Source organism: Eremothecium cymbalariae, chromosome 2 (assembly GCF_000235365.1).
Source record: "Eremothecium cymbalariae DBVPG#7215 chromosome 2, complete sequence".
In the NCBI taxonomy this organism is placed as follows: domain Eukaryota; kingdom Fungi; phylum Ascomycota; class Saccharomycetes; order Saccharomycetales; family Saccharomycetaceae; genus Eremothecium; species Eremothecium cymbalariae.
In genome coordinates this window covers 586,636-599,659 of record NC_016450.1, presented here as the reverse complement: position 1 = coordinate 599,659, position 13,024 = coordinate 586,636, and the positions used below count along the sequence as shown (strand labels likewise).

Genomic DNA, 13,024 nt, shown 5'->3' with positions numbered 1-13,024 from the left:
CGGCTGCCCCTTAAATTCGAATACGTTACTATGTGTGTGTATGTATTCCTTTGCTCTTAATTTAAGAAGAGCAAGCACGTCGTTTTCTCTCTCGAGCTTCAAGGAAACGTCGACAAAAATGTCCGTTTCCTCTCTTCCCTTTTAGGAATTTCCCTTTCCTTTTCTGTCACGAGCAATTCCGTAAATAATGATAGCATACACGAGGGCGCTATGTTTATGAAGTTCCTTATTTAAATATTGGTAAACAAATATTTGCCTGGTTTGGGAGGTTGTGTTTCTCGAGAAGCTCACTAGTTGGGATGTGCAGGATTATAGAAAGGAGTGATTTAGAGAGGGAACAGCTAATCAACTTTTAATGCTTGAGTCTGAGGGAGGGGAGGAGGCCGGAACTTAAGTTAGGATTAGAATTATCAGGAAGTGTAAGTGAAGTAGGTGGTAAAGCTAGAGCATAAAGACGGAAATGGCACTTAATTATAACTATCAGTCGAACTTTTGGGATGCCCAGGAGGAAGGTGTTCGGATCCTGTTGCGACATGTTGCACAGGGATTAGAGGTGTGCAAGAATTTGTCCGTATTCTTCGAAGAGAGAAGTAAGTTGGAGAAGGATTACTCGAGGAAGATGGGGGCAATTGTGCATCATTTAGAGAAACAACTGAAGAATACTCCTGATTATGGGAACATGCAACGCAGTTTAGAGTTGTGTAAGGTTGAGCAAACAAAGGTTGCGCAGAGTCACTCGAAGCAAGCGGAGCAGATCTATCGAGAGCAGTATAACGCATTGAAGGAGTTTGTCAGTAATGGACAGGCACGTTATAAGACGTTAGAGGGGAAGATCAGGCAGTTGCGGATGGATAAAGTGCAGAAAAGACAAATGCATGATGAGCTGTTAGAGAAATTGGAAAAGGCCAAGGTAGAACTTCGAGAGTATCAGCTGAACCAGCAAAATTTAATAGGCGGCCGCGAATCAATGAACAACCAAAAACAATTGAGCAAATGGCGTTCCATTGTGGATGAGTTGAGTAAGAAAATCGATGTACTTTCACAGGAAGCCAAGGCTGCCAATAAACGTTGGTTACAGGAGTGGGGATCATTGAGTATGGAGCTCCAGCTGCTGGAAGAATCGAGGATGCAAATGATGAAAACGAAGATTCAGGAATTTGCAGTAGTTGGTATTGATGCTGCAGTACATGAGCAAATTTCTTTAGAGAAACTAACTACAATGCTCGCGGGTTTCACTATTCAGCAGGATATCTACTCGTTTGCATATAACCATGGAACTGGGAGGGTGAAGGCAAAGGACGGAGGTACTGGATTGAACAACAAAACTATTGAAGCTTCTTCCGTTGACAAGCATACTGAAAACATGAGGATCTTGTCCTCAAAGTTACCGCGTAACAGACCAGTTTCTCAGCCACCAATGCGTACCCCTCCAGACTCTCCGACATTGAAAGATGCTGCAAATGATAACTATTCGATAATTGTCTTGGATGAACACGTGCAGCAATCTCAGGACCGAGAATCCAACTACCTAATGCAATCGCCAACTGGGTTTCCAACGTCAATGGAGCCGCGGATGTCGCCAACTCGTGCACCTTACTTGCAAGGATCCAGTCCCGCCAAGGTTATCGAACAGAATGGAGTATCTTATCCTGATGATGGTAAACCAGTAAATGTTGACTCAAACGAGTGTCCCCCTCACTCAAGCGCTACCGTTAAGAGGTATTCTCCAGAACAACGACAGCCTGTTGAAGTTCGTAGAATTCAAAAGGACCAACAATTAATTAATGAAGAATTCCGGGATACGAGGGCAGGTTCCTCAGAGTCTGAGTCATATACATCCAATCCAACCGATTACACACAAAAAAAGGTCCGCACAAGTATTGATTCAATGAGTACTTCCATTTCGTCTTATGCCAGTAGCATAGATGATTCCCAACGACTAGCAAAGTCTTGGAATTCTCGTAATAGAAGAAAATCCCGTGACTTTTGTAGGTCGGCAGAAGATCTCTCGCGTCCAAGCTCTGATCCGGTTCCAATAGCATCATCTCAGTCGGGCAGTGATGGTTCTTCTCTTAGAAGAACTAGATCGCACCGCCGTAAATCTTTGGCGGCAGATATTGATGGGGCTCTGAGAGCACTGGAAGAAGAAGAAATGAAGAGAAATCAGCCAAAGTCCAAAAACCTCCCTTCGAGTGACTCTGATTCTGATGGCTCAAATTCAGTAGATCGTCAGCCACGCTTTATTCCATTCGAAAAAACGAAAACTACCACCTTTGAATGGCCCAAGGCTACTAGCAGGGGTCAAAGAGTAATTGGATATGCCAAAGCACTTTACAGCTTTACTGAACCTAATGAAAATGACATCTTAAACTTTCAGATGGGCGATCATCTTTTATTAACAGAAAAGTTGAATACCGACTGGTATATCGGAGAGGTACATAACAGTAACGGTCGTCAAGGATTAATACCTATGAACTATGTTAAGTTTTTGTCATGAGCGCATACATCTAATAGTTTTAGAAATTTACATCTGGTTAATCTTAGAAATAGTAAATTTTGTAATAATGGTTAGGTTGTATGTACAGTTTAAGTAGACACTCCACCACTTAATAAAAATAAGGACTATTAGTACATTTTAATTGAGATTGAAGAATACCCCTGTTTATATCTTCTCAGGCTATATTATTGGTAAACATGGCAAATGCCCTTCTGTCTACCTACATATCTTTATAACGTTAAATAAACTGACCCCGTATCCTCCTTGCCAATTGCATGTCCTTGCGCATGATCGTGATCCTTTTTGCATGTAACGCAAGCAGATTTGTGTGCTCTAAAAGACCAACTAGATATGCTTCACTTGCTTCTTGAAGCGCAAGTATAGCCATCGACTGCCACCGTAACTGTTGCTCTTCTGTGGTAAATTGATCCGTAACTTCCTTCACCAATCTGGCAAACGGCATTCGAGAAATTAGAAGCTCCGTCGATCGTTGATACTTCCTGATCTCTTGTAAAGCTACATCACTAGGTCTGTACCTCATCCTCTTCACAGTCATTGCAGATTTATGTCTTTTTGCCTTAGCTTTTAAAATGCCCTTACCATCAACTTCTGAATGTCTTTGCTCACTAGCTCTAGCATCATCATTCGCCTTATGCCTTTCATAATTCTCTTTATGCTCACTCTTGGTGGAAACATAACGTAGCCTGTCCTCCTGCCTTTGAAGTAACTGTCTTCTCTGTCGATTTCTCTGTAATAGTTGTAGTGCCCTTTGGTTTATCGAATCATTATCGGCAGGACTAAGCCTAACTAAATTCCTGCTAGGCAGCTCGTTACGTATACTTTGTTCCATCTAAATCCTATGCAAACTTCTTCTTCTTTCGAGCGATGATGAGTATAGTTGGTATAAATTAACTTTATACGCAATCTTCATTGGAATCCATTACGCGATATTTATTTGACGAGATCGCTACGCTATGATGCAGCACAGTCTTTTTAGCACTCAAAAACATATCTACAAGTACAGTATCTAGAATCCTTATAAAGAGCTTAATTACTACAAGTCACAACTACCTGAAAATTAATCCAGAGGATGAACTAATTGTTCAGTTTGGCTATCTTATTCCTTCTTTGCAGTTCATCATCTTGATCAACTTTTGCTTTGAAAAGTATTTTAATTTATCACGTTGAAAATCAGAAGCGACAAGCTTCTTTATTTCAGCTAAGCACAACAGCACGTCAATACAGAAATTAAATAAGGAGCTCACTGATTATGCCTTCGTTGAGACAAGACAGTTACTTTGTAAGTAAACTTTATTTTATCGATTTGGTTCTAGTAACTAATTGGAGTTGACTAACAATTTTGTGCAGTTGGTTTATCCCCGGTCCAGGACTACGCTAGTCCAATTTGGAATTGGCGATGAGACTTTTATTCCACCAAATTGGGAAGTTCCTACGCAGGTTTATCGTAATAAAAATGGTGAATTCACTAGTAATAAAACTGAAGATATGATTTATCCTATTAACAACGGTTCCATCACGAATTTGGATGCTTTTCTATACTTTCTCAAGGCAATTTACAAATCAGTTTTGCAACAACGAATCAAAGAGAATCCTGAAGGGTGGGAAGCCCAAGTTTCCAACATTCCGATGTTTTTAATCACACACTATTCGTGGTCACAAAGTGAGCAGGAAATCTTAACTCAGTTTGTATTTGAGAGTATGAAGTTGAATAACTTTATGATAATGCCAAATTCATTAGCCACATCTTATGCATTTGGCTCTCTTCAAAATTGTGTTGTGATTGATATTGGTGGTGCTCATACTGATATTATTCCCATTGTAGACTATACACCTCTTGAGTATTTGGCTTATAGTGCACCTGTTGGAGGCGATGCGATTAATGCCAAATTAGCTAGCTTCTTACCTGGTTGGAGTGCTGCAAGTATTGAAGACTTGAAGCGTTCATCTGTGTTTGAAGTTTTGTCAAAAGATGCGAAGGATAAATCAAAATTCAATTTTAATGAGGATGAGGAGGCTTCTGAAGAAGATGAAGGTGCTTTAGATGTTGCAGCAATAATTACTTCTGGTCGTGATACCAGGGAAATTCTCGAGGAAAGGGAAAGGAATAAAAACAAGGAACAGGTTTCAAATAGCCAGTTGGAAACGAACTCATTTGTTGATAGAGATGGGAACGATGTTACTGTTGGGAAGCAAAGGTTTCAAGGGTGTGATGATTTGATTAAGGAAATATCGCGTGCTTGTGGGATGGTACTATCGCAGATTGATGAGGGTTCTAGGTGTAAAGCTGTTTGGGAAAACGTTTTGATTTCGGGTGGAACATCTGAAATCGCTGGATTCAGAGAGGCACTCTTGACGCAGCTATGTGAAGACCATTTGATCTATGAACCAGATCATGAAAGACAACAAAGAGAGCAAGATTTAATGGCTAATATGCCAAAACAGAGGAAAAATAAGTTCATTGGCGGCGCTGTTGCACAGAGTGGGTTCTTGAATTCACTAGAATATGCTCAAAGTCCAAATATTATAAAAGCGCCAAAATTTCCTGAGTACTTTACGGAATGGAAAAAACATGGTTACGGTGAAGTTGCATTCTTAGGCGCTCAGATTGTCTCCAAGCAAGTTTTTGGTCATTCGAATGACACATTCTATGTAACGAGGGGCAAGTACGATGACAAAGGTCCGTCCGTTATATGGGACGTTTGCTTATAAGTTTAGAGTGCTGTAAAAATCAATGACATTTAGAATATTTACAGAGTGAATAAAAATATACGAGTAATTAGCCAGCCGTACTTATTCAAGGTAACTAACTGTGACTGAACTAAAGGATGATAGGAATTGGTCATTAGATCATGTTGCTATTAAGCTTCTTTTCTTTGGAAGACTGACCTTCCAGCTTAATAGAACTCTCTATGTCCAATTCGCCAGTATTCTCCTTAACCATTCTCTCATTCTCATCAGAACACCACCTCCTGAATAAAGGTACTAGAAGGCTGGAAATCACGATCTGTTCAGTTTGATATAAAGTCAATGGAACTAAAAGTTTCCCCAAGTTCCGAAAATTGTTACCATACTGTGCGGTAATCAACGAGACACCTAATGCTCCAGTCTTAGACGCCCCACAGAACATCACTGCAATAGTATCCCTTTTGCTGTAATAAAATGGCTTAAATATATGATATGATATTTGGTACACCTTGCTAGACTGTTCACTTAATTCTTTCCTAAATAATAGGTCTAGTAGAGGTGGTCTCGCCATGAAATAGCTAATCAATGTAAACAAGAGAAATATCCCAATAACAAAAAAGACAAGAAATATGATGCTAAGATGTGATACAGATTCAAAAGCTTTTTGATGAAATGCTGTCGAAAAGGATGACCACATGATTAATAATAAACAAAAGGAGGAAATCGTACCCATGTTTAAGTTCTTTAAAGCCCACGACACTTGCGTGGGGAACATATTTTGAAGAAGCTGGCCAGCAGCAAGTGGAATAAATAATGATATGCCGAGCTGCTTCATGACACTGCGGTATAATATACTCAAAGACGAGTCACTTGCAGGATTTCCGAATTTAAGCTGTCCTGAAGAAGTGTATAGCTGCACAATGGCCGGCGTCAAAAAAGTGCCAAGTACATTTTCAATAAAAACCTCACATACAGATAACGACTCGTTTCCACCGGCATCTTTCGTCATCATCACATTAGATGCAATTGTGGTCGGGCATGCAGACACAAGCACCAATCCAACGATAACCCATTCATCAATTTTGCCCCATTGTAAGAGCCCACAGCAGATTCCATACATAATCGCACTTGTGACTAGGAAACTGATAAGCAAAACAACGAAATGTGCTCTCCAGTTAAATATATTTACCAACAACTTCTTTGAAGACATGGATAGCCCTGTTTGTAAAAAGATAAGTGCTACAGCACCATACCCAATTGTATATTCTGCATGTATCGTACCGCCATTTCGACCGAATGATGGAAAGAAATATGCTAATGTCACCAACACTCCCAAAACGATAAAAAACCACTGGGATCCAATGAATCGCAAAGATCTGTTGTGTCTTATCTCCTGGATTCGTTGTGAAAAACTCATTGGAGATGATTAAGAGAGGGACAAGCAGCTTTTGTTTAGAGAGTTCGTAAAGTGACTTCAAGTCCCGGGACCTTGTGTCTGCAAACTCGCCTTTAATAATGTTAACAAACACAAAACCCACAAATAGAAAGACTCCTCTAAAGTAAGTTCATAGCATTCGTGGGAGATCGATTAGCACTTATGGAGTAAGAAACCTTGTATATTTTGGCTTTAAACTGATAAAAGAACGAAAATTGAAGAGGGCATGGTTATAAGGTCTGGTTAAATTTAATCACGTGATTATTTAAGTCTCCCTAACTTTCTTCTCGGCATCAAGTTGACAAGATGTGTCCAAACTAAATCGCAGAACGGTATACATGGCATATATCCAGCGTTCAATTGTTATATGCAGTGATTGCGTGGTATAACTTTGGATTTGTATATAATAGGGACTGTACATTAGAGAGGATTTGGCATGTTTCAAAGTAAGGTGCTAAATTATTCATTGGCGACGATATCATGGCTTCCCGTATATTTGACCGTTACGCATCATGTGATGTTTGTTTCAAAGATAGAAGGTCCTTCTATGAGACCTACTCTGAACCCTAGAGATAATATGCAATCAGATTGGGTTTTTGTGTGGAAGCTGAGGAAAACGGACATTAGAGCTTTAAATTATGGCGATGTAATAATATTTAAGTCGCCTAATAATCCAAAGAAAGTATATTGTAAAAGGATACAGGGCAAGCAATATGATGTAGTGAAAACAAAATTTCCATACCCTAGAGAATTTTGTCAAATTCCGAGGTCGCACTTATGGGTTGAAGGGGACAATGGGTCAAATTCTGTAGATTCAAACAACTTCGGACCTATATCTACGGGTCTGGTGATTGGGACAATAACAAATGTAATATGGCCTCCGTCCAGATGGGGCGCCGAGTTAAAGCGAGATTTGGGAAGGCCTGGTGTAGTTGTAGGGTAAATTCGTTCGATTGCGAGCATTTGACAAAGAGTTACAGCACATTGGGGATGTGGATATATATTTATGGTAAATTTCTGTGTATTATTAGGTGGTGATATACCAATGCAATAAGCTGCAAGTAAATAGTACAGAAGTGTAGCCACATTATATATTAAAGAACGAGAAGGAATCTATTAACGTAAAAAAGAGGAAATGTGTTCGTTAACGGTACAAATAGATGCATTAAGTGCCAAACGATAGCAACTCGTAGCAAATCCAATTTGGGTCTATTTATCTTCGTCTTCGACCATAGTAGGAAAAAGATGCGTTAAAGCAGAAGGGAAATTTTCATTTACATTCAGAGACCCTTCATCACCTATATGGAAGCTGAATCGGTCATCATTATCGTTTGCAGGGATTTTCAAATCGACTTCCAGATCAAGGTCTGGGAAAGACATTAATGTGCTAGTGAGTACACTTCTATTACTACTGCTTCTGGAACAAACGCTGCTACCACTAGGAGGGCCGCTATAGCAATTACCAGTACTTGGTGGCATTCCAATCGAGAATCTGAGCCTCTCGGTAGGCGGCACTAGACCTATAATGGCGTCATTTTGATTACTAGCTGATGCAACGGGGTTGGTAGGGGATTCTGAGTTGAGATTTTGAAATATATGTACTGAATTTTGCCTAGTCAGAATCATTTTGGATTCCTTCTTAAACTTGGCTAATTCAGTTTCGTGGTGCTTATTTGAATCCATGCCAACATAATTGCCATTGCATTTTTCGGGGAACTTTTCAAAAAAAGACTTGAAACCACCTTCTAGAATTAATATGTCTGGATAATATAATGAGGGATAATAATCATAATTTAGTATTCTATCACAATTGCGCAAGTGCGATGCCAGTAGTGGGCCTCTGTATGATGAAAACTCGCAGTGAAATACAACTAATGGAGGTAGACCTGTACCTAAAGAACACCTATTATGACTTTTATGGATAAACTCGTTTTCCAGATCACGATGACAGGATACGTTTACAGCGTCCTTTATGTGGCCCCCTTGGAACTCATACTCAAATCGACAATCAACAATTTTGATTGTATGGTAATGTGTAGAATACTTGCCATCCATGATGTCGACAAGAACATCCACGGTGATCCGTGGGAGTTTCTCCTCAGTAGATTCACCACTTTTGTAAGGAATAGCACTCTCTGCTAATCTGGAGTGGTAAACTGGCGGGATTTTTGTTGTTGGGGGTGAGCTACATGAGTTAGTGGAGTCCCTAATCTTCATGCCCATCCCATTGGAAAACAAGCTATCTTTTCTATAATTACATTGGTTGGCATGCGCTCCAGTAGAGTCTGAATCTATTATAGACTGAATGTTCCAAGGCTTGCAGTTTCCACTTTGGGACAAACGTGTAGTTATGCCACAATGTGAGGGCTTAAAGTCTTTTTTGCTAGTTAAACTGCTGCCGCTAAGTTGCCTTCTGTGAACGTGAACGTTAGGGTGAGTCCTGTGTACTGAACCACTGCTAATAGATTTGGACTTCAAAAAAGGCGACATATTTGATTGACTAGAGACGTTACTGTTGCATCTATGCATCGCCGAGTTATCAACATTCATTAGAGTGCCTGATAGCCCCACTCTGCTACCGTTGCCGTAACTATTGTTATTCTTTTTGCTGCTGCTGAAGTTGTTGCTTAACGTCTTACTCATCTTTACCGGAACCCCATATTTGTCCTTACCCTGCAAAAATTGTAACCGACTGCTATTAGCGGATGATGAAGTTCTTGAAGACACATGGCCAAAAGAGCTGTTGGAGTCCTCAGCTGATGAGTTCCCTCTGTATTTTTCAGATTCAAACAAGTACCCATCATCAATTGATGCTCGAGCTGATCTTACACTATTCTGAAGTAAACCGTCGCATTTGCTAACATTAATCCCCGAAGTATCATCTCTTATCCGTCGAACAGAATTTCCTCTTCTATTGGCACTGCTGCTTCTGCGACTGCTGCTGTTGCTGCCCTTCCTCAAACTCAAGAAGGAATGAATATTCTTAAAGAAAAACTTAGACCTACCATCTACTGTATTCCTCTCTTTGCCTTTAGTGCGATCGGATATAGTCATTTGCCTAAGGTCTACCACTATAAAATGAAGTTGGATCAACGAATTCCTATGGAGTATAATATGATTGAGCCTATATCGTTTATTTGTATGCCTATGTCACAGACAATAAAGAAAGATACAGAGGGGTTGGAAGAAACCACTGAGGAAACGATTGAATGAAGGCCAGAAGAAGGTCAATATGTGAAGGTTGTGCTCTGCTAAAGATTTAAAAAAACCGATCAAAATTACATCAAGGCAATTTTTTCATGTTTCAACAAAAATAGCTGCTACCTCTTTTGCTTCAACAGGTATAAATTACCTTACAAATGAAGAGATGTAGATACAAGGACCGCTCATTTAACCGTTCAGGTATATTTACAAATGCACGATCCAAATTTGGATCTCCTCTTAGTAGTATTATACCCTTTGTGGGGGCAAGTTTAAACAATTGGAGATTTTTTTGAAACTGTGACGGGGTGGTACTCCGGTGTTCTCGAATTGGCTGCGGTTATCTTAATTTACATATTGAATTATTTTAAAATAGCAACTCCATAATAGAACAATGGGCAAGCTCCTGAGTATGGACCATTGTGTTCTAGAGTCGTAATCTTGATTGTTTACTTGTTTCTTTAAGAAGAGGAAATAGGGCTATCACTAGTCATTCGGTTAGTCAATACAGCAGGAACTATCATACTTTGTGAAACTTTTTTGGTGCGTTTCGCGACTGTTTGTTGGTTGTACAACAGGTAGTCATTATTCGGGTCAACCTGGTTGAAATGCTACGATGGATACAATGAGGGGACATAGCAACTGTATGTCTAACTGAAAAGAAGTATGGTGTGGTGCATCAGGTTTTGTTACTTGGTTTACGTTTTAGGTATGATAATGGTGCAGCAGTGTTTTTGTGCGTGTTTTTTGGTTTTTTGTAATTGTTTTCGTATTGTTGTAATGAGTGAATGGCGCAGGGCAGTTGATTCCGCATGGATGTATATATGGAGATGTGCGTGGATAGGTAATGAACGATGTTTGTATTTTATTTAGCTCAAATGTTCTATGAAGTTTATCGATGAGGCGTCTGTAAAAATACTTGAAAGTTCAGATGAAGAATGCGAGAATATTGTTCCTGTTACTAAATCCGAACCTGGAGCTGAATTGTATGGATTTGTTGAAGAAGTACTTACACTTCTTGTAAATTTCCTTTTCCAAGACGACAATTTCCTTTTTACTCTGTCGACTCTAGATCGGTTCTCTCTATGATGTTTGTCTAACAGTGCTATGACATCCGTTGCGTAGGATCTTGTCATCACATCCTTACATAATAAGTGCCTTTCGAGTAGTCTGTACAACCATGCAGCATCTGATTCGTTATGCGAGGAGTTGCTGAGAATCTGGGTCATTGGTAGTTCCTCACAGACGATCATATGATAGGTTTCGAACTCATTTTCTCCGAAAAAGGGTAGTCTATTCTCAAGAATACAAAAGATTACAACGCCTAATGACCAAATATCTATCTTGAATCCTTGGTCTGGGTGGTATGTCGTTATTTTGTGTCTTCGGTTGTTTTTGTTTGCAGTGGAGGGTTCTTCTTGATAGTCGTCGGAGATCGCTTCCAGGGTGAAATCGCATAACTCCGGTGGTATAAATGCAGGAGTGCCAACTATTTTGCTCAATTCATCCTTAAAAGCTTTGGTCCATTTATGCTTTTCGGCATCGTGGTTCCACCAGGGAAGGTATTCTGGTTTAATTGTAGCGCATCCAAAATCTGATATTTTTGCATCACCGCTGACCCCATCGAGGACGATGTTTGCAGGCTTTATATCTCTGTGAATAACTCCACATTTTTGTAGGAATTGCAAGCCAGAAGCAATGTCCCGTAATATCTTATAGGCAAATTCTACTCGTGATATTGAGTTAGACCTCATGAGCTTACACCATTGATCAATAGTGTGAAATTTTGAGGCACGCTCCCATCGCAGTTCACCTAAGGATGCAAATTCCTGGACCAGCCATACTTTACTAGACTTTGGAGAATCTATTATTTCAAGTACCTTGTTCACATTTCTGTGGGAGCCAAGTTGGCAATGAACAAGACACTCTTTACGGATGCGTAACAGGTTCATTTCGATCATAATCCAATCGCTATCTAAATAACGAACACCGACAGATGCGAGTGACTTTGTAGAAGATCTGCGTTCGATCCCTTCAGTGGGCTTGGGTGTATTGTTAGGAGTCTCTCCAGGTACCGTGACACCGGGAGTTAACCTCAACCGTGCTCTTTGTTTCATTATTTGGTTCATTGAGAGCAAGGACGCCATAGGCTTTTTTGCTATGCATTTGATTGCCACTATTTCAGAATTGTTGTTACTACCCCCGCTTTCGTCAATTATTTTAGCTTTGAAAACTGATCCATAACGTCCCTTTCCTAACTTCTCTTCGATGACATATTGGTTCACCTGTGTATTCGTCTTGGAAGATGCCAATTTGGAGGTTTTTGGCACAAGTACCGATTCCACCAATTTATTATACTCTTCGAATAGTGTAGAATATGTGATGGATTTGCTGTAATGCATCGAATCATTTGTAGATAGTGGAGTGTCTGTTAGTCTTGAATTGCTTCCGCCGGAAAAGCTACGCAGGAATAAAGATTGTCTACCTTCATTGAACTGAACTAAAGTAGGATAAGATTTCATTCTCTAAAAACTAAAGTATTGTCTTCATCCATGCAAGCTCAAAGAGTCTTGATATATCTGCAAACGAAGTAGTGCTGCTGATTCACGTTCTAAACAGCATGAAATTGGCTTTCTGATATCAGCATTTGTGCTGTATACTTTGCATTTCCCGAAACCGCGTTGCTGTTTGTTTAGAGCAATTTCGAACGTTCTTGCTTGTTAAAAGACAGAGTGGAAACTAGTGGTAACGACTATTATATTCATAGACAACATATATATGCCAAGAAAGAATGACTCTAGGTGAATAGTCGATTAAAAATGGAGAAATTACTAAATAAAATTCAATAATATACATATATATGGATGTATACATGTATGCATGTATGTATGTATGTATGTATGTATGTAATCAGTATTTATCATCTTGCTCGTTCGTTATTGAAGGGCTGTTGGGTCTGGTTTATGGTGTCACTTACTTTTTAGAAAAACGAATATAAGTCAAAGTAACGAAAATAAATCCGGATTGACAATAAAATAATATAATAAATGGTATGTGTTGCATTTATGAAAAAGACAATGATGTTTGCGGAGGAGGATGATGATGATGATAATGATGGTGATGGGTATGATGAGGGTGATGAGTATGAGTATGCTGAGGGAAGGAATGTAATGAACGTCAAATAT

At 39.6% G+C, this 13,024-nt stretch overlaps 7 protein-coding genes across 7 annotated transcripts; 3 read left to right on the top strand and 4 right to left on the bottom strand.

Moving 5' to 3' along the window:
- Positions 1-460: 460 nt before the first annotated feature.
- Positions 461-2,497, top strand: HOF1 (formin-binding protein HOF1; the record flags this gene model as incomplete). The annotated part of the gene is made up of 1 exon (XM_003644819.1): positions 461-2,497. One exon carries the CDS (start codon positions 461-463, stop codon positions 2,495-2,497), a length of 2,037 nt encoding a protein of 678 aa, XP_003644867.1.
- Positions 2,498-2,735: 238 nt separating this feature from the next.
- Positions 2,736-3,347, bottom strand: CSE4 (centromeric DNA-binding histone H3-like protein CSE4; the record flags this gene model as incomplete). The annotated part of the gene is made up of 1 exon (XM_003644818.1): positions 2,736-3,347. One exon carries the CDS (start codon positions 3,345-3,347, stop codon positions 2,736-2,738), a length of 612 nt encoding a protein of 203 aa, XP_003644866.1.
- A 656-nt stretch (positions 3,348-4,003) lies between these two features.
- Positions 4,004-5,227, top strand: ARP9 (Arp9p; the record flags this gene model as incomplete). The annotated part of the gene is made up of 1 exon (XM_003644817.1): positions 4,004-5,227. The coding sequence occupies one exon, from the start codon at positions 4,004-4,006 to the stop codon at positions 5,225-5,227; it is 1,224 nt and encodes a 407-aa protein (XP_003644865.1).
- A 133-nt stretch (positions 5,228-5,360) lies between these two features.
- RCH1 (Rch1p) lies at positions 5,361-6,620 on the bottom strand (the record flags this gene model as incomplete). Its single annotated transcript, XM_003644816.1, has 1 exon — positions 5,361-6,620. One exon carries the CDS (start codon positions 6,618-6,620, stop codon positions 5,361-5,363), a length of 1,260 nt encoding a protein of 419 aa, XP_003644864.1.
- A 454-nt stretch (positions 6,621-7,074) lies between these two features.
- On the top strand, positions 7,075-7,581 carry IMP2 (endopeptidase catalytic subunit; the record flags this gene model as incomplete). The annotated part of the gene is made up of 1 exon (XM_003644815.1): positions 7,075-7,581. One exon carries the CDS (start codon positions 7,075-7,077, stop codon positions 7,579-7,581), a length of 507 nt encoding a protein of 168 aa, XP_003644863.1.
- A 266-nt stretch (positions 7,582-7,847) lies between these two features.
- On the bottom strand, positions 7,848-9,692 carry MIH1 (putative tyrosine protein phosphatase MIH1; the record flags this gene model as incomplete). The annotated part of the gene is made up of 1 exon (XM_003644814.1): positions 7,848-9,692. One exon carries the CDS (start codon positions 9,690-9,692, stop codon positions 7,848-7,850), a length of 1,845 nt encoding a protein of 614 aa, XP_003644862.1.
- Positions 9,693-10,708: 1,016 nt separating this feature from the next.
- ELM1 (serine/threonine protein kinase ELM1) lies at positions 10,709-12,361 on the bottom strand (the record flags this gene model as incomplete). Its single annotated transcript, XM_003644813.1, has 1 exon — positions 10,709-12,361. The coding sequence occupies one exon, from the start codon at positions 12,359-12,361 to the stop codon at positions 10,709-10,711; it is 1,653 nt and encodes a 550-aa protein (XP_003644861.1).
- Positions 12,362-13,024: the final 663 nt, after the last annotated feature.